The sequence below is a fragment of the Cydia pomonella genome, chromosome 2 (genome assembly GCF_033807575.1).
Source record: "Cydia pomonella isolate Wapato2018A chromosome 2, ilCydPomo1, whole genome shotgun sequence".
Classification (NCBI taxonomy): Eukaryota; Metazoa; Arthropoda; class Insecta; order Lepidoptera; family Tortricidae; genus Cydia; species Cydia pomonella.
Window position 1 is genome coordinate 3,848,273 of NC_084704.1, and position 26,442 is coordinate 3,874,714.

General features: G+C 37.7%; 3 protein-coding genes across 8 annotated transcripts in view; all 3 read left to right on the forward strand.

The window, feature by feature from the left end:
- The window catches only part of LOC133531716 (fibroblast growth factor 22), a 245,416-nt gene extending 239,319 nt beyond the window's left edge, over positions 1-6,097 (forward strand). Inside the window, exon 5 of one of the 2 annotated variants that reach the window (XM_061870104.1) lies at positions 730-6,097. In XM_061870104.1, the coding sequence (XP_061726088.1) occupies positions 730-1,218 (489 nt within the window). In that variant the 3' untranslated portion in view covers positions 1,219-6,097. Of the gene's footprint in view, positions 1-726 lie in introns of both variants that reach the window. The other variant, XM_061870096.1, reaches the window with a different exon arrangement.
- Positions 6,098-7,689: 1,592 nt separating this feature from the next.
- On the forward strand, positions 7,690-9,436 carry LOC133531704 (uncharacterized). 2 transcript variants are annotated; one of them, XM_061870086.1, is made up of 2 exons: positions 7,690-8,165; positions 8,838-9,436. In XM_061870086.1, exons 1-2 carry the CDS (start codon positions 7,896-7,898, stop codon positions 9,375-9,377), a joined length of 810 nt encoding a protein of 269 aa, XP_061726070.1. In that variant the 5' UTR covers positions 7,690-7,895; the 3' UTR covers positions 9,378-9,436. The 2 variants fall into 2 exon arrangements, with proteins under 2 accessions (XP_061726070.1, XP_061726062.1); XM_061870078.1 differs by having other exon boundaries at positions 7,713-8,249.
- A 135-nt stretch (positions 9,437-9,571) lies between these two features.
- LOC133531661 (calcium uptake protein 3, mitochondrial) overlaps positions 9,572-26,442 on the forward strand; it is a 99,953-nt gene continuing 83,082 nt past the window's right edge. For all 4 annotated transcript variants that reach the window (XM_061870010.1, XM_061870027.1, XM_061870018.1 and 1 more), the window contains exon 1: positions 9,572-9,936. In XM_061870010.1, the coding sequence (XP_061725994.1) occupies positions 9,730-9,936 (207 nt within the window). In that variant the 5' untranslated portion in view covers positions 9,572-9,729. The remainder of the gene's footprint in view (positions 9,937-26,442) is intronic.

The window sequence follows — 26,442 nt, forward strand, 5'->3', positions numbered from 1 at the left end:
ATACCTACACGTGATTTAATCATATGAGTACCTATACAATCTATTTCTAGCTACAAAAACTTCGGCGAATAGACTTGCGTCTATCAAAATGACGTTGATTGCTTACTTAGGAATGTTGAAAAGCGTAATGTGCCGTAATTTAGTTTTATAGGCATGTCATACCTCAATGCCAACCGGAAAGTAATTTTTACGACCTCGTTACAGACGAATAAAACTTCGTCTTGAGGTTTTAAAACCAGACGACGGTATTACTCGAACTTATCTCTCATAGTAAAGGGATTTATTAACGAAAAACTACTTGGAATAAGTGCATCTAGTATCAAGTATGGTACTAATTAGAATTATGTTTGCCGAATTTAGATGAGGCGTTATCCAGCAGAGACACTTATTGTTGTAACAGATATTTATGTTATTCATCATCATCAATATGCAGCATATTTAATTCACACTAATCACGCTGTGCCAAAGGGCCACGATTTTATCTCAGCAGCCTGATATACTTAGTGAGAAATAATTTACGATGTCAAAATACTGCGAGGTCTCAGTAAATACGCGTGATAATATATCCCAGATTCTAGGCCAAGTCGTTGTTCTCGTATCTGCGATATTAACTTGTGTATAAAACGAATTATCATAGATATATCTCCAGCGGCCGATCGATCGGTCTTGTGATGTCAGACAAACCCACCTCGCCTCCGACTGACTAGCCTTTCTCGTTTGTTTCAGAAGGATCTCTCGGACGACTGCATGTTCGAGGAAAACATAGAGGAGAATAACTACAACACGTACTCGAGGATACGAGGCGGGAAGAAGACCTACCTAGCGTTAGGGAACAACGGCAAGTCGAGGCGGACGCAGATCGCGCTCAACCGGCCACTCGGCAACCTCTCGGTGTACGCGCTCACGCTCACCAGGCGGTGGGAGGGCCCAAAGCAGACCCAGTGCCCCGTCCGGCGGCACCGGGGCAAGCTCAAAAGACCCCCACCCTTCCGGACCGAGCAGCGATGTCAAATCAGAGTCCAAAAACAGTTGCAAAGACAAAAGCGGAAGCACAAAAAAGTGGTCCACCCCAAAAAGAAACACCGACATCCGAAGACGCGGAGAAAACACGACGGCACGACGTCGACGACGACGACGGAGAGCTACGACGAGTCGACGATGTCCACGATGTCCACGACGACCGACATGGAGTTTTTTCGGTCACAGACCGCGCAGTAGGCGGTCGTCCGAGCGTGAGCTCGCTCCTCGCGGTGGGGGCAGCCGTCGCGATCGCACGCTAGCACGGTTCCACGCCCGCCTGGGGGTAGCGCCGACGACAACGCAACGCCAAAACCAATGCGTCCTACATCACATATTCTCAGGCAGATCTCTGCTTCAGATGTCACCCGAATTTCATTATAGTCAGCCTACAGGACGAATCCGGTTCCTTAATGTGACATGTTGTCGCAAAAAGGTGAAGCATTCATTATAAACCGCTGAATGAGCACTCAGTACTGAGCTATTATCTCGTTGGTTTTGGTGGTGCGTATTCTATGGTTTTTCACCCTATCTGTATCATTCCTTCTCAGGCACGCACCTTCACTGCAGCGCAAAAACGAGATTCAACGTCTCATGTTAAAGAATGCTCATTAATTGTCACTTTTGGACGTTTTTGTTGTGGTTGACGGTGCCGCTGCCTCTCCGTAAGAGAATCTCTTCGGACAGCAAGTGATTGGAGACGTGTAAGCTCTCTTAGATAAATTATCCCGCTTTGGAAATCTTTGAATTATACTAAAATTTAATACCAGTTACTCGTTGTTTAGGTAGCCGTTTTACGATTCTTACTTTCTTTAGTGTAGTGTAACTTAAATACTCAATTAGGAGTCGTATGAACGGCCAGGATGTTGAACTTTAATAAGATGTTTACCAAAGCTACTGAAATTATCTATCTCAATTTATATTCCTAGTTCGCTTTAACACTTAGGTTTATCGGCAAGATTCCAATTGTGTTAGTTACTGTTATCGTGAAATTATTAATATATCGTAATTTAATTTGACAATGAGTTGAAACCTGTATCGACGGAATCGGGGCTTGGAACCGTGCTGAAGGGTTAGTGGCTTTCGCTGCTGGTGTTTATTTGATTAACACTATGTTTATATACTGATTATTAGATCTACCTACATCTTAATAGGATAGTCGGAAACTAGCTATTCCTATTTATTTAGCCACTTTGTGTATAACTTTCGAATATAACAAATCCAAGTATCGGTCGCGGTAGTTTATCATGATCTAGTGCCCTCTAAATTACACCTTTTAAGATCCCGCTAAGTATTGATCGGGTTCTATAAACCTTATAAGCTAAATGGACGATACCCGCTGTTCATTCGTAAACGATCACCAATTTAATCCAACAGCTGAGTGTGGCGATACGACCTAATGTAGTTTATGAGAGTTGTATCTAGGTGAGGTTAGGTTGAGTATTTTCCATCGGAAAAATCAAATTTGTCGCGCTACATCTTCCCGGACTTTAAGATTTCTATTTAATTAAGCCGAAGAGATTGTTTAATGGACATCATAGTGTCCGTTACATACGAAAACACACTTATCGTGGATCTTAAACGCTCGTAATCAGCCAGTTTACAAAGTGCTTTCGAAAACCGTATTCAAATTAAGCAATTATCATTTTAATTCCGAATCGTCTAAGAACACGGCTTTTAACAGAAATTTGTGGTATTTTAACGCGGGTTTTTAATAAATTTGCATGTTTGTAAAGATAAACTTTGTTTAGCGTAGTGGCAAAAACGCCGCATGTCAATATTTTATTTCTAGTGGTTGACTTTTGAGTTATTTATTAAAATGATTCGAAACCCGAATTGTTTAACTGTTTGTATGTAAATTTAAACGGGTCCTATGATACAGGACAGTTTTGACAAAAGGTCTCTGACTATCCCATTAGATAGGTGTAGGTATAGGTACAGTCAGCGTCAGTAGTAACGGATGAAAAACGCACCAAAAGTATCTGCCACCCTGAAATAAATACATAATAATAATTAATAAATATATGCTGAATAGATATCCCTTTTTGTTAAATTATTAGAGAATACTTAGTAGATCGCTTAGATGCGTAGTGTGATCGACTACTTTAGATGCTGACTGTGCAATCGTATTCGTTTAGACTAAATAAACATCACCAGCACGAGTTAGGTATTTGTACTTAGATGGGCGTGGTGACGTGTAATTTCATAAGAAATTGACTGAAATTTTGGACTGAGTAAAGTAGGTGTCGGTCTAGGCTATGGTAGTGTAAAGGGACGTGCGATCGGACGGCTTGCTTCTAAAGCTGGCTCCACATATGTCTCTGTACGAGGGAATCCGTGTCTTTTTAAATAATGATAATAAATGCGACGCAGAAAACAAATCGACTAATAATAGCAAATAATGACACGTATGTGGACACAGCCTAACAATAAGTCGGATCGGTTGAGGCGAGCGGGCTCGCGGCTTGCGATTGTAAAATACTTCGAGATAATACATATAATTGTGGCCAGCGGAAGTGAATTGACACCTCGTAATGTTGGCCAATATGGGTGGATAGACTAGTTTCTCTAGTCTCGTTATGACCATAGAGTATGTAACCGTGCAGCAGATTCCCTAGCATAATATTTTTATCGTACATTTGTTTTATGTCCGTGATAAAATATATGCGCTAAACTTTTTATCACGCTCTCGTTCACGCTCGCCTCGACCATCCAAGTAGTGATAAACATTAACAAAAAATGTGACTATTAGTAGTTATAAAACTTGTATCTAATGTGTAAATTATTTATTTTATTTTTCATAGAGAAAGTCGTATTTTGTTAACGTTTTAGTTGATGTTTTTTATTCTCTCCCTTAGTTCCAACCGATGTAGATATGTAGGATTTCATACGCTTGTACTTTAGTGAGCCAATGTTACTTGTATTATATTTGTCCGTTTGTGACAATACGTGCTTTGTATGGTGTGTGGACGCAAATATTGTGATGAAATGGATTGTAACAGGTACGCGACTACAGACGTATAACCGAAAGGAGTCGTAAGTCGGGCCATTTTAGAAATTGTGACTTCTGTTGTGATATTAATAAAAATACTCTGCATTTGTTTTGTCTTACTCTCTTCATATCGTCTGCAAATAAAAACTTAAGTTTCACCTCACCATACACTTGTATGGCGATTTAGGAACACAAAACGCTTATGCCTACAACCTCAGATGACTTGTTTCGATTATACGTCTTTCTTTTCCCCCTTAGCGCAGTCCTTCACAAAGACTCCATACTGAGTATATCGCAATGCTAACTAACAGTCACTTTTCCGAAGATAGAAACAAATGCGATAAACTCGGCATGCTAGATCTTCGTAAGAGTACCTACCACTGAACGTCGTCGACGATTCATTTGTTTGATGAAATTCAAATGATCCCCCGAATACATATAATGTACGTCAATTTTTAACTCACTGCCTTTTTTAATATGATACTTAGATTTTGATACATTGGAGTAAAAATGAGACCCAAATATAAAGTAATTTAATGAAAACGTTAGTAAGGTAAGGTAAAAACAAAGGCCCAATAATGACTCCAGTTTTTACTCCAATGTAGAGTGGCCTCTTCAAACGTCACCGATAATCGCATGCGATTTGCTATACATTGCGGCATTTGATCGATAAATTGAATTCTTTGCACCTGCATAGGCGGAAATTTAAAAAAATCTCATGCCCTTTGGTGTACCGTTTGTAGAAGCCTTAAATAACGTCGGATCTGTAAATATGATATACTGAGGGTATTTGGATGTTCGCGTTTTGAAACGAAACTACCGCAGAACCAATTATATTTTTAATTGTACATAGTTATGTTTAACTTATATCGCGAACGACGTTCACTTACAAGTTATGTGAATATATTTGCAAGCTTTACGTATGTATGTTCAAAAGATATTTTGAAATTATTTATGTATTGTATATTGTATAATATTTTAAGCGACAGCGAAAACGACATTAAATCTGGAACTATAAACTAAGCATTTACTCTACATTTAAAAAAAAACTACTAGTGTTGTGCACGTACCGATTTCTTGTCTTTTTCGAGAATAAATTATTCGATTATCGGGTTTCGATTGACTTGTTGTTGTATTAGTACCAATCGATCTTTACTTTAGTGTAGAAACAGTATTTTGGTATTGTAAAACGGCTCTGTTGGGTTGCAGTATGTAGCTCCGTAGTCTTTGTATGTAAATTTCATTGTAAGAATTCAATATAGTGATTACCTCCTTGGATCACTGGGTTATTTATTTTCTTATACAGGACGAATAATAATGCTGGATCTTGAATTTATATTTTTATATAAAAAATTACATTACTTCTCATAATAAGAAAGATAGAACAAAATCATGTTATAGGTACTCTGGCAAACCCACTTTGACAGTAGAAAAAGGAGTGAAATTCAAATTTTCTATAGGAGGACAACTCTTCGCGCCTACATTTTTAAATTTGCCGCGTTTTTCTACTGACGGAAATGGCTTGCCAGACTATATTATCAGACTACTTAAATATTTGTATTATTCTTCAGCCTGTATAGTTTATGTGCAGTTTAGAAAAATGGTTGATTATTTACTGAATTTATAAACTGCGCTACGCACATGTGCCATAAAATAGATATAGCCCGAATGGGCCATTCCTACCGATCCATAGACAATATGCATTAACAATAAAAAGGTTAAGCTCAGAGACATCTAGCGAGGAACTAAGACAACTTTAAATGCATCACTATTTATTTAAAACAATATAATATGAAATTAAATATAAGAACAAGAGGAGTCAAACAGTATTACTTAATTAATTTCGATAACTTTACAATAATTATTAATGAGAATTCATGTTTGCCAAGTGCATTTAAAAATCTTGCAAATTGAAATGTGTTAATAAAATATACTTCGTATAAATTTCAATGTTGGACAATTAGAATGTTGCGGTAGAATTTTTAAACCTTTATACGTAGTTCAACCAAAAGATTGATCGAAACTTTTAGACAATAACTTTTTACAATCACTTATACCGACAAATAAATAAAAACGATTCTATAAAGAGCTTGTTGTTTTAATTTGAACATACATTGGACCTACACTTGATTAAACACCCTTATAAAATTGTAAGCTTAACGAGTAAAACACGGATAATACGACAAATTACAATTCTGGATAGTTGAAATCTCATGGGACCAGCTATCTTGTGTCATTTAAGCAGGTTGTAGTTGTACCAAATATCCAGGTTCAAAAAAACGTTATCTCAATAGGGTTGTTTCCAATTTTTTGAAACGCTTGTATTACGTTCTATATCAACTAAAAGTTGCCCTAAAATTCCACTTTTATACTAAAAACGGCTTTAAATATGTTAAATTAAGAAAATATATTTTGACAGATGCTTTCGCGCCCAAAACGCTCTTTGAAAATTGTGTGACGTCACAGTTTACGGTTTGACACATAACTACTGGAAGAAACGAACTGTCAACTGACATTTGTCATTTGTTGTTTATCGCCTAACTGTCAACATTATCAATCCGAGAGTTGTGACGTCATCAGAAACTTCAATGACGTTTGGAGTTTAGTCACGTGACGTGTGTCAAAAGATATTTTAAATTCAATATTTACAAAAATATGGTCATTACAGGTCCCCTAAAAGTTTAACATGTTCTTATAATCCAAAACAATTTATTGGGATACAATTCTGCCCTAAGATTTGTAGATGGAAACAACCCTATTGTAGAGGTTCTGTTAACAGAGGTAAGTTCTAAAGGGCCCTCCTCACTCGTGCGCGAATCGAGGCGCGAAGCCGCGAACGCGAGTGTGGTGGACCCTCGCGTCGATTTCGCAGATTGTTCACGCCTTCGCGCCTTATTCCCCGTTTTTTATCGGTAATTGGCCCGCGTCAAAGGAGACGCAAAGCGCGAACTTGCAAGACTCCACACTCGCAATCCTTTGCGGCGCGATTCGCTCACGAGTCGGTTAATCTATGGCGGCTACTTGATTATATTGGGTGCGAACTTGATCAACCAAAAATCAATTTGATAGTTCCCAGTTTGAATCAGTGCCTTGCCGCAAACTAAATCCGATCAGCTGACGCTTCGGCTTCGAAATCGCCGTGAAATTGTGCGAGTGTGGAGTCTACGTCAACGTCGCGGTATGTTCGCTCCGCGAAGTCGCGCCGCGATTCACGCGCATAGGCTGGAGGGGGCTTAACGGCATAGTGTGAACGGAGTACTAGCCTTAATTCTAAGTTTCCAACTGCGTCCCCGTTGGTTGGTGTGATGATTTGATACAGTGGCGTAGCGTGCCTTGGCCGGGCCCCGTATAAAAATTTGTTTGGGGGCCCTTAGGAAGGGTAAAGATTTATCACAAAAACGCACGTTGGGGGCCCCCGTGGCCCGAGGGCCCCGTATAATTGATACGGCAGATACAGCGGTAGCTACGCCCCTGATTTGATACCATTTGATACAATGTTTAGAGCAAAATGTATAGTCTTTCATATTTGTACAAAATTTACATTACTATCTGAATCACTAGCATTCTTTGTAAACAGATTTAAATAAAATCGTCAAGTTGGCAGCACGAGCTTACGATTCGAATATCGAATGCGTAATGAGCGAGACAGCCATATACATTCATGGTGAGACAGAGAGAGAATCCAATAGCAGTTGTCGCGCTTGCCCGATGTGTCGACTCGATGTTTCACTCAAGCGTAATCGCCATTTTGTTGCTCTGTAAATTTGTATTCGTGATCGGAAGCGGTTTAGTTTCGATACCATCGAGATTTTAGTAATCGTTTGTAATATTTGTTTTGGTTTACGCGGTAAATTTTCGAGCACTATCGGTGATTTGGTTAATTAATATGAAGAAACGTTCCTCACTCGCCTGGCGATTCTTTGATCGCCTAGAAGAGGATAAAAGAGCTGTCGGAGTGTTGTGTAAATTATGTGATCAACAGTACAAGTATTTCGGAAACACTACCAATATGAGATCCCATTTGACTTCTAAACATCCTTTGCAATGGGAGCTCGTACAAAACGGTTCGCTGGATGAATCTACACTACGTTTCACAGAGGATACAGAAGATTCGACGATTTCCGTCCAACCTAGACGAAAGTACAAGGATAAAAATGTACGTTATTCAGTATCAGTTGACGTTAAAAACGATTCTAACATCCCCGGAGAAGATTCAATGCCCCATATCGAAATACAAACGGTATTTATGTTGTTACGTTAAGGTTATGTTCTCTTATCATTCTTATCAACTTGTTTCGAATGGAAATCGATCATTTCGATCATCGATTTTTGATTTGAGGGTTGCACCTTCGAATCGATTAATTGGAATCAATAAGTGCCCTATCAGTATCAGTCGATTCCTTTTATAATGAAACGTCATCGTTATCGTAAAATTAGGAGTAAACAAAATAGTTACTTTTACAACTTTTATTGCCATCAAGAACTACACGCAAGATTGAAAACAACCTTTTTTGTTTTGTGTTGAAATTCTGGCATTTTATGATCCATTCCATTGATTCTTAACAAATCCAGCATTGTTCTTTCCTGTAAAATAAAAAGCGGACATTATTAAATAAATCAAAACAATGAATTAGAATAAAATGTTTCACAGTTACCTTATTGTGACTTCATGAACACGTATTCCATATTTTAGCAGTTGGAAGTATTTTACCTTTCATCCATATTTACATGAAACAAAATAATAACGAAAAATTAAATTAAAAAACTGAATCTAATATTAAATTTAATTAACTCTATTTGTAGTAATTATTGTGTTACTTCTTCACAGGTAGATGTGTTAGAAAATGAATCGGATATGGACCATCAGGAAGCCAATGAAGCTGGCATACACTTAATGAGGCAAATGCGTAACAGCAGGGCTACAGACGAGGAGTGGCTTGAAGAGGAAACATACCAAGCTGTTGAACCTACTATAAAGCGTAGAAAAATTCCTTTTAAACGGATTAAAAGGGAAATAGAGTCTCCACCCAGACGCTTGTCATATAAAGCAACACCGCAATTACAATATGAACCTGAGCAAATAGTTTACCAAGTACCTAGCAAGGATGAATATTCTGTGTTTGGTGAATATGTCGCTAATAAATTAAGAAAGGTGAAGTTACCAAAGACTAGAGGAAATTTACAGCAACTTATAACGACAATACTCTGGCAAGCGGAGTATGGGATGTATGACAGTGCAGAAGCTGTGAAACGAGTATTGTCTTACAGCGTTGAGGATAAAAGTGAGGATACCATGGTTGTTATTGAACAAGCGCCTAACCAAAGTGCAGATATTGGAGAAGAATATACAGTGACAGATACCAATTGAATAGAATAAGTAGGTTAATAATGATAATGTGTTTTATTTTGAATAAAGAATCAAAATTATGGCAATTTTTATTTTAATGACATAGTTTTTGATCTACAACCTACAATACTATGCCGATTACTTATTACTTAGAGGTATGGGCTAAACCTAAGCAACTTGTAATAGATTATTTTTTCTTAAGATAGTTTGGCATTAACCAACAAAATGAAGTAAACCAAAAATGATCTCACTGTCCTTAATTTAGTCGCATTATAATAACAGCGCATGCGTGAAATGTCTGCTTCTTTCAACTCTACAGCACAGTGTATAGCACTCTCTCGCTCGCACACTGTCAATCAGCTGTTCTACCAACATGGCCACGTTAAGCCGTACATCTAGCAAATTAATCAAAAAAGTGCAGTTTTCACCAGTTTTTAGTCGAAATTTTAGTAATACCAAGATAAATAATACGTATAGGAATGTGTTTAATACGTGTTCGTGTTTGTTCGGTGGCAGTGTGTTGTTTTACGCCGCAAAAACGTATTCGAGAAGTAACACCGTCTACGCTCTCAAAGCTAAGGTAAATTACTTTTTCATTTGTTCAGCGTGGTTTCCAGAAGGAAATTAGACGCCGATTTAGAGTATAATATAGTTTCCTGTTAATGAATAACCTCAGCATGTATAAATAGTCTGGAAAGTCGAGTTTAGTACGCATGCGCACGGGTTGTTTATAAATAGCGTTGAGTGAACTGAGATAACATTTTGACAGAAGATTGCGTTTAGTTACAGCATTAGATAATCTGTGACTGTTTATATGATATTGTTAATCACAATTTCATAAGTGATAGGATTTAGTAAATTTACTTAGCATAAAAATATACAAGTTACAGTTCGCTAGAATGCAACTAAATTAAAAAAAAAAGTTAAAATGACATTGTCACATCATATCACATGCCTCAAAAATATCCCCACATACCACATTGTCACCTACCCTCAAATATCAAGAAAAACACTTTGTCCCACAATATTGTGGTCCCCTTAAAATTAATATGTGCAGTAGCCTTCTGGTAGCCTTATTTATTAGGTTGGTCTAAGTGATGGAATACTGCTAAGGGACTCTTTAAGCCAATTAAAACTCATGTATATGGATTTAGTGTGCATTTTTACTACTTCAATCTAATTCAATTCATTTCAATTCAATTAGTCTTTGTTCACTGTTTGTTATTATTGTTTATCATTCTGTTGTGTTACTTTGTCACTGTTTTTAGTTGTCACCAGTCAGGTTGCTGGGGTTTCCAACAAAGGCCTCCCCTAAAGCTTTCCAGTCTTCTCTGTTCCGAGCGGTTCTTATCCACTTTGGCGGGAAAGCATCCTCCCATCTCATTTTCGGGTGTCCCTGACCTCTCTTGCTGTATATAGGGAACCAATTAGTTACATTTTGTGTCCATTTCTTTATTTTTGATCTTGACATGTGATCTGCCCATCTCCATTTTCTTTTTCTTATTTTTCTGGCTGCGTCTCTGACTTTTGTTTTTTCCTGATTGTTGTCAGTCTCCATCTGTCATTCAATCTTATTCCTAGTATACTTCTTTCCATGCTGTGTTGACAGACCGCAATCTTTTGTATATAATGTTTAGTGCAAGCCTATGTTTCACATCCATATGTCAAGCATGGCAACAGGCAGGTGTTGTAGAGTTTGGATTTGATCTTCATTGATACAATTTTGTTTTTCATTATCTCCATCATAGACCAGTATTTGTTGCATGTATTATTAATCCTTCTGTCTAGTTCTTTGAGCATTTGATCTTCTGGTGATATCACTTTTCCAAGAAAGATATATTCTTTTACATATTCTATTTCATTTCCATCAACTATTATTGGGTGGTAATCTTTGTTTGTCATCACCTTTGTTTTGCTTGGATTGATGGAGAGGCCTCCTTTCGCGCTTTCAGTTACCAGTTGTTGTAGCATGATTTGGAGTGTGGTTGGGTTTGTTGCAAGAGTATCACTTCAATCTAATATTATCTCTAAAGAATGTTCTATCTATCTATTTATCTATTAAGCCCTTTTGTTCTGTGTAAGAGAATGTCTCTTAACTCAGTGTGTCACTTGGCAAAGGCCTCCTCCAGCTCTTTCCATTGGGGTCTGTCGTGGGTCACTCTTCTCCAGTTGGGGCCCACTGTGAGTTTGAGTTCATCCTCCCATCTTGTTCGAGGTCTCCTCTGGCTCTGTGTGCAACCTCTTTGATACCAATTAGTTACGATTTTGCTCCATTTTTCCTGCCTGTCTCTTAACATGTGGCCAGTCCATCTCCACTTCTGCTGATCTCTTTTAGTGAGTATGTCGGTCACTTTTGTTTTTTGTCTCAGGTCTTCATTTCTTAAGAAATAAAGAATGTTAATAACTATTATATGTCGCTTTCCATCAGAGAAACCCTTCTCCTTATGCGTCATCACTTCATCAGTAATAAGGATGTTTCTATCAGAAATTCTGTTCGAATGTCAGATGGAAGCATCCATGTTTTGAAGGGCCATATTGTGTTTATTTCTAATCTATGAAGCAACTTGGATAGTTATGAGAACAATTCAGGTAAGTTTATTTAATCATTACTTACACTTAGGAGCAAAACTGTCCCAATAGTAGCATATTAGTAGAATGCGGAGAAGTTGATGTCGATCAAGTGGAGGGGCACATGGTTAATACATAACAATACTCCTTGGAATTTTCTAGAAATCGGCCTAAAATATGATGTACTTGGCATTTACGGTTATTTTGTAATTTCGAATCGAAAAGTAGAAAAAAACACATTTTTAGTTTCTCTATCATCTATTTTCGGAGTGACATACGAATATTGGAAGTTTTCTGTACATTCCGCCACATTTGTCTTCAAAATTTCTTCAGCGACGTCTGGCGATTCTTGAGGTGATTTTAAAATGTTTTAAGATATTTTGGTATGTTAAAATCCTGTTATGTTCAAACAAAGTTCTCCTCAAAACATATAAAGGTAGCACAAAAGGACGTATGACAAAGAGTAATTCTGGACAAATAAACTAAACACGGCTTATAAATTATGAAAACAATACTCATCTGTGTAAATCTTCAGTGAAATACATTGGCATTGGCAATGAGTGACAAGAAAAAGTTGATTCACCCTAGTTGTTTATCTTCTATTTTTCTCATTTACTTTGAGTTGGTGCAGTTTCAAAGGGTCTACCTTAAATCGTTTTCATCCCTATAATGTCTTTGGACATATTTTTACAACCACTTCCTGATATCCGATTAAGCTAAAAATTTGCATAAGTACATTATGTAAATAGGATGACAATGCAATAAGTGCTGGTGACCTAGCGGTAAGAGCGACTTGCAATCCGTAGGTCGCGGGTTCAAACCCCGGCTCGTACCAATGAGTTTTTCGGAACTTATATACGAAATATCAGTTGATATTTACCAGTCGCTGCTTGGTAAAGGAAAACATGTGAGGAAACCGGACGACTCCCAATAAGGTCTAGTTTACCCTCTGGCTTGGAAGGTCAGATGGTAATCGCTTTCGTAAAAACTGTTGCCTACGCCAATTCTCGGGATTAATTGCCAAGCGACATGACATTCTCGCCTTGTGTGGTAGGGCACAGGACAGCAGATGTCATTCCAGATCCAGAGCAGAGCCCAACTGGGGAAGTACCTCCACCTTACAGAACACTGCAGCCAAATAACACTTGACCCTACTCATAGTGTTGTGTTCCTGCCGGTGAGTAAGGTTGCCAGAGCTCAACGAGGGGGGTGGGGTTAGGGTCGGCAACGCGCATGTAACTCCTCTGGAGTTGCAGGTGTACATAGGCTACGGAGACTGCTTTCCATCAGGCAGTCCGTATGCTTGTTTGCCACCGACGTAGTATAAAAAAAAAATGACATGGAGCTGATCCGATGATGGAGATAGAAGGTGACATTGGGAACTCTGTGATAAAACTACACAACCTAATTGTGTTTGGGGTTTTTAGAATTGTCTCGATGAGTATTCGTTGTATGTCGTAAGAAAAGTACAGTAAGCGACAAAATCTTGTACCAAAAACTAAATTTTTGCCAATAACTTATATAAACTTATACTTATGTATATTCGAAACTTTTATTATATTTTAGGTTATATGTTAGAAATTGCTGACTGCTAACTATTAAAATGTTAAGACACTTTGACAGAAATGTGTCTTACGAAATAATGTATTTTAAGAAATTATATTGACCCTTAGAGACTCATTATGCTAGTTTAATTCATGATGAAGCGCCTACTCGTAAATGAAGTAAATCACCTCCCGTGGCGTTCACATGATGCTCCCTGATTTAGTTTTTTTACGTAATTATTCTTCTAATCTAGCCGGTGCCACCCGCGAACGTGTCATCGAAAGTTACTCTACTAATGGCACCGATTCATTCTTTACGCTAGGGTTACTTCTACTGTATTTGAAAGCTCATATGTGCCTATTGTATGTATGAAATCCTATTAAAAGGATAAACCGTAAAACTACCCAACTATAACTAGTCCCAAAATATCTACGTTCACATGGGAATATTATTTCAATGTCGCAGTTCTGAGGCACAATAGTTTTATAAAAGGTAGAAAACCTAATGCAGTTCAAAAAAATCGTGTTCATACCTAATTAATTACGTGTTGAACTTGTGGATCATAGTTGTTGTACCGGGGCCCATTTCTCGAACCATATTAGGCTAATATTATTAGAGTTTTGTTATGGAAACCCATACGATTTGACAGTTTGTGGACTAATAATATTAGTATAATACCGTTCGAGAAATGGGCCCCAATATTAGACTAATATTCTTAGAGATTACGAGTTGAACTTGTGGATCATAGTTGTTTTACCAGGGCCCATTTCTCGAACCATATTAGGCTAATATTATTAGAGTGTTGTTATGGAAACCCATACGATTTGACAGTTTGTGGACTAATAATATTAGTATAATACCGTTCGAGAAATGGGCCCCAATATTAGACTAATATTCTTAGAGATTACGAGTTGAACTTGTATCCTGTTATTGATCATAGTTGTTGTGCCAGGGCCAGGTTGTAATAATATTAGTATAATACCGTTCGAGAAATGGGCCCCAATATCAGACTAATATTCTTAGAGATTTTAGACTATAATACCGTTCGAGAAATGGGCCCCTGGGATTATAGGTTGAAGCCAGACGAGCGTAATTTTTTGAGTTGTGAGTCGTCTAATTTCTGGCGCCAAATTTTTGCGACATTCGGTTTCATTAGAAATTTAACCCTGTTTCGTTCAAACGGCGTCACAAAATGAGTTGTCTGCCGACAATTCATTTTGCTGTGCTGTTGATTACGCGACCGAAATTATGCCCGTAAAATTACGCCCGTCTAGCTTCACCCATACTTGACTGGTTTTACGGATCGCAAATAGTTATCTAAAGGACTACACAACCCTAATCCTAAAGGATTTCCATGAGAAAGGATCACACTTTAATTTTTATCTTTTTTCCTTACTTATTCCCACTTAACACGTGTTTAACGAGTTAATGATGCCGGTTTAATAAGACAGGAGAGTAATGAGTGTCATTAATTCACCTTAAACCCTGATTGTGCGGTGGCGTGAAACTTATGTCTAAGTGTTAGGGGCGGTTTTTGTGTAGCTAAAGACATAGGAATCCATAGTGCCATTGGTGAAGACCATATTGACAAATATAGTTATGTGTTGAATTCGTAATCCGTCATATATTTTAGGATTCGCTAGGTGTGTATTTGCGTGTAGGCCTACCAAGTTAGGGAGCATATATTCATGGCACTTAGTATGGAATAGGATCACATGTTATCTTAGGTTAGCATGGTTTACAAAGGACGAAATCAATAAAGTTCTGTTAGGCGATAGATAACATGAATCTTCTGTCTGGTTTTTCTTTCTTAATTTGTTCCCTTTGTCCACTTACCTTGTCTTTGTCTTTGTTATAAATACTCGTGCTGTCTAAATATTATAAATTTTACACTGTATTACTTCGCTGTCATGCTGCGTATTTTAATCAATAAGTAATACGAGTAATAAAATAATTTATCTGGAACCATTGAATTTCGCTGAACAGCTTAAGCTTTTAAATAAAAAATAACCGTTTAATTCAGAATATTCAGTACCCCCAGTGTAAATAAATTCGATTTTGAAACGTGACGTACGCGTTTGCGTTTAGTCTCATTTTGTATTGGATTTAGAAAGAGCGCGCCAAGCGGGACGTTTTGTAAACTCAAAATCCTATACAAAATGAGACTTAACGCAAACGCGTTCGTCACGTTATGATGTCGATCAAATTTACACTAGGGGTACTGATCATTGATTCATAACCATAATGTTATTAATTTGAACTTCAAAATTATGTTAATTACTGAAGGAAATAAAAATAAAAGAACGAATTAGAAAATAAAATAAAAACGAATGACTAATATATTTGGGAGATGTGTGGCCATTATTGAGACGAGGAGCACAGGTTGCCAATGCCATGCTCTATTTAGCTCTCGCAATTGCCATCTCCACTCAAAACTTATGAATCGGGCAGTCGAGGCGCTCGACCTGACCTCCGTTTGATCCGTTCTGAACACCACACTCTATGTAGGTGTCGTTTATTCTTTTCTATTTTAACCAAGTCGTTATTAACAAATCGATCGCCGATTCGTTCGAATCGAACGAACGATTTCGTAACGATTGATTAAAATACCCTAATTGTGTAAATAGTCTTGCTCATTGTTTTCATTAATTATAAATTTTACCGCACATCTTTGTTTGTTTTCAATGTTTTAATCAGTTTAATGCCATCTGCCGCATCTCGTACGTACGAGTACGCCCGACTTGCATAGACTGACATTATCTCCCGTCATGTTCTATACAGCGATTGCCTATCAGATACACTACGGTTCAATATAACTTTTGTGAGCCTCATATATGTACTAGATATACCAAGATCGTACACAGCAATTAGGTTTATATCTCTTTAGGTTCACACGCAAGCTGTTATCTATTTATTTCTAAGGAAATAATAACTTTATTGCAGTTATAACAAAGTTAAATATGTATGTATAAAACATATCTGTTAACAGGATAATGGCTACTTATAATATAAAATTAACTAACTAAACCTAAACCTTGGCCTCTCGGCCTAACTGTGCAGGTTTCCTTATTAAGCTTTTTGTCGGAAATCTTCTCAACTCAACATATTTAACTTGTTTTCGTTAGTGACATGTGTTATTTTGCAGTCGCTTCTAAATCCTATGACTACTGTCGGAAGTTGTCTCGCTGGCTTAGCTTGGAGTTGCAGCTTATCGTGACAGCTAGCTGCAAATACAAAACGCCGTAATGTAATTATTGTATTAGATATTTATTACTGTACGAAACGATCATTTATTGATAAAAAATAAATAACTGTACTTGATTGTGACAAATATTACATCATCTTGTGTCGCTAACACATAAGACCACTTAATTTTTAAAAAATGTACCCAACAGACAGCAAGAAAGTAAAATTTTCAAACAAAGAAAAACATGCTGTTTAGGCTAAAGCTACGAATTAAAAACAATCTCGCTGCATTTTCCAAAATTGTAAAGAATGTCACATCTGTTATAAAGTAGAAAAGTAGAAAGGTGACATAATTACATTCAAAGCGCACATTTTTTTAAATAAAGATTGAGTAATAAGTTCTTTGTATTTCAACTATAAAAACTTATTTATTTAAAATAGGTAAGTACCATAATTAGAGAACTAAATGTCGTATTTTACAAACTTTTGCTAGCGATCAGCATATAAAGATTCTGATCGATCTAGAGAAATAAATCCAGCACTTATCGATCCATGTATCTCATCACCAAAGAAAGAATTGCTGACTTTGATTGCGAGTCTTACATTGGCGCCGTCCAGTAGCGTAATTCACAAAGATTATGTACCTAAGCCCAATGTGGTAAAGACCGTCGTCAAGCTCTTTCGTCGCTTCTTTTGTGTTTGTTCACATACTCAACTTATAGAAGGTCGGTAGAACAGGAGTGCAGATCTTACTATCTATTGTGTTTGAGCGACGTACATTTACAAATCCGAGAGTTCAATAAATGTTATATGCCGATCTTACCCACATTGACCTTTACTTCTTCCCAGAAGATGCTCCGGTATACGAGTAAGTCAGGCCTCTGTTCAAACTTAGTTGTTAACTAAAGTAGAGGTCAAACAGGACTTAGTACGATGTACTTTTATCTACACAACGGCATTGATAAATTTCTACTTGCTTAATTGTGATGAAAAGTACCAATTTCAAACTCGAACTGAAGTATCTGAATTTTATTTATTTAATCGTATGGCTAGATATTTGTCAAGGTCGCTTACAGTATTAGTGAAACTTTAACTAATTAGGTACTATAATTTTACATCTAGCTCCTTCACCCATCGGGCTGCGTTTTCATCAGGGAGGAGCAAGTCCAGAGTATCTCCAGGGTATTTTCTCTTTGGGCAGTCGTAGATGATATGGTGCATGGATTGCACTAGCTCTCCGCAATCACACATTGGTGACTCTCTCCAGCCACACTTGAACATGTACTCTCCGCAAAGTCCATGTCCAGTTCTAAGCCTGTTCAGCTGGCACCACTCTCGTCTAGGGGCCGAGAAGCCGAATGGCTTTTGCGTGGGGTCATAGTTGGATGCAGTGGCCTTCGGTGGATTTAACTTCCATTCGCCTTTCCATCTAGTTTTTATATCGAGAGGTTTTTCCAGCAGATCAATCACTTCAAACGATGACGGGGCGGGGCCATAAACTCCTGGTGGACTGGTAAGTTTGGGTTTCCTGTTATTTTCTTAGCTTCATTTTTCAGTGCCAGTAGTCTTCTAAGGTGTGGAGGTGGTATGTGGCTAAGAGTTGGAAGCCATTGAACTGGGGTCGACTGAATCGTGCCCGATATGTAGCGTGAGTATCTGAATGAAAAGTGTAAGTGTCTGATATGGCCAAATTCATAATATTTTGAAGTATTTGAACTTGTATGATAAAAGGATGAGAGGTTTAAATTAAATATAAATTTGAATTCCTGTCAAGCCATTGACTTGAATTTAAACAGTCGTGAGTCAGTGACTAAAATATTTGAGTTACCTAAACCTTAAAATTAATTTAGCCTTTGATTTCTTGATAGTTCCCATTATTTTCATATCTATAACAAACATTTATACATCTATAACAAAGAAGTCATTCAGCTAAATTAACAGCTACCTTAGCAATGCACAAAATTCACAAAGCAATACATAACTGTGATGTAGAAGGACCAACATAACTCGGACCTTCTATTACTAATACTACTACAACTCTAATGCTGATTTCTCACGAACACAGGATAGTATTAATACGCTTTGACCGCGAACGCTTTACCTGAGACAGACAGAATAGTACTATCAATACGTGCTGTCTACTCTTCTGCCCCGGTGTGAAATCAGCATATTATTTGTTAGCTTATTGTCTCACTGCTGGGCACAGGCCTTTTCTTTCTTCCACGTTTCTGTCAAAGGCATGATTAATCCAATCTTTTAGAAATACGTCAAGGTGGTTGTTTCTTGCGAGGTCTGCCGAGACGCCGCACAATGTTGGTGTCCATTCTGTAGTTTGCGTGGTCCATAAGTCGTTTGACATACAGCAGATGTGTCTGACCTAGTCCCATTTAAGCTTAGCTGTAAGTGCTACGCCGGCTACTTTGGTTTCGGAGCGCAAGATGGAGTTTTCTGATTCTGTCAGTTTGACACCAAGACTACTGCTCTCCGAAACCAGCAAGGGGTCAATTAAAGATGGAAGAACTCAATGTCTACAGTAAAAAACGTTTTAGGAATTACTTACGCAGATTTGATTTACTGCCTTTTTCAATTTGGCCGCCACCGTTTTACTGCCAGTCTGTCATTTATGATGGTTTATGGAGTTTGTGATTTATCTTCCTAAAATTGAATGAGCTTTCGTTTAGTCTTTCTTAGAAAAGTTGCAAATCGTCTTGAATGAATGAATGACACTATTCATTGGTTAAAAAAAAACATCTAGGTAGAGATCCAAGATATCCAATCCAATTATTCCAAATTCGAAAAATGTAGAATATTTTAAAATGGAATATATCGCGTGAATTTTAGATTAGATTAGATCCATCTTTTAAGCTATTTCATTAGTTTTTGAAATAACATTCTGAGCTCGTTGAAATTCTCCATAGAGACGGATACATAGCAAATTGGCATCATTATATTCACGATGATACAACTTTCAAAGAATCTTAAAAATATGCAAACATTCCTATCGTTTTCCTCAAAAGTAATGCCCCGATCACGTATTTGGTCTTATAGGAAACGGTGCAATGTGTCATATTATGTAGGCACTATAAACAGAAATTTGACTTACAATAGATTGACTTTATGTCATTTCAATAAGGATTACGATAAGTCAGTTAACACTGTCCGTCCACACGGTAATCAATAATTCATATAGGTACACGCCTGTGGTCTATCGTCCTAGAAAAAGGCGTCGTATTACGTACAAATTGATTAGACAACACCGAAATGAGATATGATTCAGTTTGTTGACGCATTCGTATTGCGTGACGGTTTTGCAAAATGCTTTCGGTTTCTTTTGAAGGTTGTTATCTAGTCGGCTATGGTGCGTGGACTACGTGGTCTATCGTTTACACAAATAGTCGTATTTATTTTCCTAATCAAGTTAATGTAAAAAATGTCGTGGTCGGTCCCCTGCGTCTAGTTTACCGCTGATCGGATATAAATTATTTATCCTCTTCTTACTTGTACAGTCAAGTGTAAAAATATGGGTGTACACATCTTACTCAAAAATATGTCCCATAGGATCTTATTCCAGTGTAATAAGAGCGTAGTACCATATTTATGAGACGATTCTTTCGATACATATGTTTGCACTGTACAGATATATTTATAAAGCGTTCACCTCTGAAAACTGTCGCCGATTGATCGGCAAATAACTGCAATGAAATGTTGACATGACTTACTTCAAATTAGATCGGGAAAACTACGCATCCGGTGCGATACACACACGTTGGCTTGTAAAAGCAACCTTCTTATGTTTTTAAACGTCAAATTGTGACACAACGTCAGGGCATTTAACCATCAAATAGTAGTAGATTCGTAATTTGTTTTTAGCTATGTAAACGTAAACCTAAGAATAAAACAGAGCAAGTTTGAGAAAAGCACTACACATCTCGGCGAGAAACGGGGTTGCCGGCCGCGTATCGATCGATCCGCTCGCTACGCTCGGCCGTCTATATCTACGTGGTCTGCAATCCTTCGTTTTCCGGCCTGTATAGTAATGTACTATTACAGAGATAACAGTATATAAATAGAGGTAGAGGGATGTTTTCATACAGTATGATCTGATTTTCATGGGTTTCTGAAGCAATACGCTGAGTGGATATTCTGTTTCACGTCGTTGTGTCAATATTTGTCTGTCCTAATTATTTAATGCTCACTTTAATATTTCCTTTCTTTTTCCTAACACTAAATGTGCCTACGTTACTCTATGTACATGTATTGGTAGTTTTAATAAATAGTAAACGCCATATGCCACACACTAGGTCAAATAAGTGGCGCTATAAATCAATTTACTTAATTCAAACTAGGTGACGCCATGAATCACCATCATGGTCTAGCTACATGACTAATATTACCAACACCATAAACACGACATGAAGACATGACAACAGGCACGTTGGCATTTGATTAGCACTCAAATTGTGCAACTACCGTCGTTTCCGTCATTTGCGGTCGCCATCGCGTCATTTTATGTCCTATTGACATGGAGATGGACAACTGAAATAGGATTCTCAATTATGGGTCTACTAGTGTATAGATATTGTTTGTATATCACATAAGATCTATTTACAGTTTATACTTGTAGCTTGAGGTATGACAAGGTATGACATGTAAGGTACATACATGTAAGGTAACTAAAAGTAAATAAAAAAATCAAGTAAAATCAACTAGTAAGATCATCAGAGGTCTGTAAAATAAACATTAAGGTTGCTAAGAGCGTTTTTTGATTCAGTGAATACTTTTGGAAATAATGCTATAACTTTAGATCCATAGGCGTGCAAACATTTGAAATAAATCTTGATAAATGTTATACTTTCCACGAAGATTATTTTAAGTATGATCGGTTGTGTTTATGTAATTATTTTTAGGGTCGTACCCAAAGAGTAAAACGGGACTCTATTACTAAGACTCCGCTGTTCGTCCGTCCGTCCGTCCGTCTGTCACCAGGCTGTATCTCATGAACCGTGATAGCTAGACAGTTGAAATTTTCACAGATGATGTATTTCTGTTGCCGCTATAACAACAAACATTAAAAAGTGCGGATTGCTTGTATGGCTTTTTGCATTGTGAAGGTGCGGACGTTACGGAACCGTCCATTATGCGAGGTACGACCGACACGCGTTTGGCAGTTTGTTTTATTTTCAATAGATGTTGTTTTTTTACAGTTATTGTCTTATATTTATAAATGTTGCTATGTATTGTTTTACTAATAACTATGTAATATTATAGTCACATATGTAAACATTCGTGTAAAAAGTAATGCTGCAGCAGGGTTAGTGTTATTGATGAAGCGTTACATCAGCTGGCAAGCGGCGATGTCACATTCAATCTTAGTTACTATGCGACAGCAGTTTTGCGGTGGCAGACCTGATATGCAACACGTACAGCATGTCAATCATGTCATTGAGGTTTTCCAAGATGCAGTTTCACGACATCCTCATTGTGTCGTACATAGGCTCATTACGTCAACAAACAAATAAACAATGCTATAGGAAGTACCTACCTCATCTGCCAGCTGCACATGTTCAATATGTCCATGCATGTAAGACATTTGAAAATAATAGTAATGTTCGAAAAAACTGCATTAGTGACAACTGCAGGGATGGTGTTGTCAGAATGAAAATGATATAAAACGTCACACGTCTTCTGTTTCATTAGCTCCCAGATATTTACTCCTCGTTATTGGTCTATTAATGAGTTGAAGATTTTCCAGGCCATTCCATTACTACCCTTGTAATGCTTTCAGAGCTTTGGTGTCTAACTGTGTGGTAGTTTGGTGTTATTTTGGGAATAATTTACATGTCGATGTTGTGTCGACTGAATACTGTGTATATTTTATTAGATCAGATTGTTACGTATTCAAGCAAATCAATATTTTCTATTCTATTCTAATATCAGTTTTTTTCTTTATTATTTATAAATTATATCTGTGCTGATGTTAAATTTAAACTCCGACCATATCTGGCCGCCTTAATAATTTCGTGGAATATTATTTTACATGTAACATAACAACTGAAAAGCACTGCACTAAGCCATAATAATTGACAAAGCGATGCTTTGTCTCAAGTGTGCAATAAGATCTAAATACTTTCACTGTCGGCCCTACATCAGTAGTTTTGTTCTTTTACATAGGCGCTCGTGTTCTGAGCGGACTCCTTTTTTCATGTCCGAGAAACATTATACTGACAGTTCTAAGACCCTTACCATTGGTACTTGCAAAACATAGATGTATTATGAAAGTAAGAAAAGCGTTTCATTTAATGTAAAGCCCTAAACTGTGGTTTTAAGTAGGACAAGACTGCGTACTCTCTGTATGTTTAGAAACTGCCGATTTACTTAGACTTAATGATATCGTACCTATGTTCTGTCCACATACACAAACTTCCGTGTCCATATTCCCAGGGCCCACTTGACCTCTGGTTAGGATACTGAATATATTAAGATCGGCAAACTGCGTAAAGAGTTCTGCATGTGCTGCGGGGGTAATAAAATCAAGCCCATAGAACAAGAAAGCGTGTTAGTCTTGAGGCGTGCATCCAACACACGCAAAGAACCGCGTTATGGTCGAACTTCGTCTTGAGGTAGGCCAAGCAGGAAACGAGGGAAGGAAGTACTGAGTTCCATGGGTCTCCATGGGTGAAAAATACCGGTTTGTCAGATGCTCTCTGAAAAAAAGCAAGCAATATATATAGCAAAGTATATTGGCTGAGCGAATGGCGTAGTACTCGAGCGCCCGTGCCAAAGGAAGTTGTTATAGACAACTCTGCCCCATTGAAGAACGCAGTTGGCACGGGTCTCCACAGGAGAGGATTGAAAAACCTGCTTCAGTTACCTGATGGAAGTTGGAGGTATACTTGGGCCTTTTAATAAATTCCGAGCCCAATCACTCGGAGAATTCGAGAAAAGCTTGACGGTCGCAATCTCTTTACCAAGCAGACAGTGGTAGAAAAGATTTTCCCGTGGCCAAATATCTGTCTCGCCTGGCAAAGGTGATCGTGACGCTAAAGTAGAATTCTAAGAAACGGAATATTGGAGGGTGACAAAGTACGTCTGGCAGATATTGCGAATATTGAGCTGGCCTCCAAAGTAGAGTAGATCTGTGGCTGATTGGAATAAAAAACAATGTCAAAATTTTCGATAATTCAGAGGGTGATCTCAAACCTTGATTTTTGTTTACGGCATGGCGACCGAGTTTGTAATGAGGTCAAGCGTTCGTACTCGCAACTTTGACTTGCCGTTTATGAGGGGCACTTTATGACTTGTACAAAGTGCTTCCTCGGACTTGAAGTGCAACATATTGAAAGGAGAGTCAAAGCCACTGAAGTGACAATTTTCGGGCTACACCTATTAAGTCACGTCATCAGGCATACCACAAAAACGTAAGTACCTATATTTGACTCTCTGCAATGTTATTTTTCTTGACTGAAGATAACTTTGATTAGTCGGCTATCAGTAACTTCGGTTATATGTCACACTTGATATTTCTTGCTGATAAAATATACATTGCTGTACCTTTTTAATTCATATGAAATGGCTAATTTTCATGTTCATTCTTTAGTCAATTTTAAAACATAGACAAACATAAAGCCAAGTCAAACTCGATCGTTTATCACTCCGATCTCGATCACATCCAAACCACACGTACGGACAACGCCCTCGTAACGAAACACTCAATGGCTCGCGATAATATCGGTCACGATTAAAAGTAAATCAGCCTATTCAGAGTTAACCCTGAACTGCTCACTACCCCCAATATGTCCCCGATAGTCATTAACAGGTTGACTTTTCTAAGAACGGACCACCTACGATGCCCATTGATCCCATTCTGACCAATATGACTGTCCTTTGTCCGTACACATATTTATGGTCCTCATAATTTGGTGGCTAAATGAAATAATTTGTTGTCAATGTATTGTGGAGCAACAATTGGGGGTGGGTATAAAAAGAGAGGGTTATTTTGTAAATTATGTGAGGAACTTTGTCACGAGGTTGAGGTTTTATTTTGACCGGACATGTGATAGCTCTTTAAATGATTGCTGTAAAAAGTCCGTGGGAAGTATGAAGTGAGTAGGAATTCCCTAAGTAGCAATATTTATACGATAAACGATAACGAAAAAAACGCAAATTAAAAAAAACTGCAGTTTTGTTAGCACCAAATACATTTCGTGCTGGCACTTAAGTTTTTGCTCCGTTCGCAGTAATGTTGCATAATAATGTTGCATGGCAGTGAAATGTTCTATATTCTCCACAATCCACAACTCAAATTCGTTTTATGATGTCAATAGGTGATCAAATCGTCGGGTCTATCAGATTTACAGCGACGGGGCCACATAAGTTAATTTTCTGTTTTCGTTTATCGTCAATTTCGAATCATGGTTTAGTTTTGGTATGTAAAATTCAACACAATGTACATTGTTATGAATAAATGAAATTAAATAAAGGTTGCGACTTTTAGCCCCGTCATTTAAAGGTACTTACCATTTTGGTAATCTGTTTCACTGGGTTTATGTCTCACACTTTGTTGACAGCGAGTGATCTGCAAACAAAATTATATTAGTAAAACTATAATAGCTAACTAACATAGAAAAAATACATTCCTACAATCTGCAACAAACCCCTCTAATCCCTTAACCGTCCACTTAACTCCAATCAACCCAAACACGTAAGCCGAAATGTTCCTAAACACCCCTCGACAAAGCCATCGTTCCGGGCCCGTTTAACGCCCGATCAACGTCACTGTCACTCCCGAGGCCCATTACAGGCCGGTAATGAATTACTTTTCCCTTTTGTTTAGCGTAGGGATAGGGATATAACTGGGCGCGTAGCCAACGTGCCAATCGTTAACGCTCCGTAGCGAACGAAACGCAATTGTCATTGTTGCACTAATATGAAAGAGTGATAAAGAGAGATGACTAACGCTACGCGACGGAGCGTTAACGATTGGCACGTTGGCTACGCAGCCTGTAATCCTCGTTTGCGATTTACGTCGATCTTTATCGTGATGTTCGTTATCAGGATTGGCTTTTGTTGTGAAGTGATTGTTTTATTTTCATTCGTATCTTATCTGTTTGATGAAAATAATAGACTCAAACTGAATTACTTAATATAAACAATTTAGAAATGAAAATAGCTCAGACCAAAATTATATCAACCCAATTGTTGTGTGAGTATTGTTAGGTGAGTTTTCTACGTAACTAAGAAACATCGCTGATGTATCATAAATTTTCCAAAAAAAACAGCATTGTCAATTAGATTTGGAGAAAAGCAGCCAAGTGCGAGTCGGACTCGCCCTTGAAGGGTTCCGTACCATTTATGACGTATTAAAAAAACTACTTACTAGATCTCGTTCAAACCAATTTTCGGTGGAAGTTTGCATGGCAATGTATATCATATATTTTTTTTAGATTTTTCATTCTGTTATTTTAGAAGTTACGGGGGGGGGGGGACGGACACATTTTACCACTTTGGAAGTGTCTCTCGCGCAAACTATTCAGTTCAGAAAAAAACGATATTAGAAACCTAAATATCATTTTTAAAGACCGATCTATAGATACCCCACACGTATGGGTTTGATGAAAAAAAATTTTTTGAGTTTCAGTTCTAAGTATGGGGAACCCCCAAAATTTATTGTTTTTTTTTTTTTTTTGTGTAAATATCTTAATGCGGTTCATAGAATACATCTACTTACCAAGTTTGAACAGTATAGCTCTTATAGTTTCGGAAAAAAGTGGCTGTGACATAATCGGAC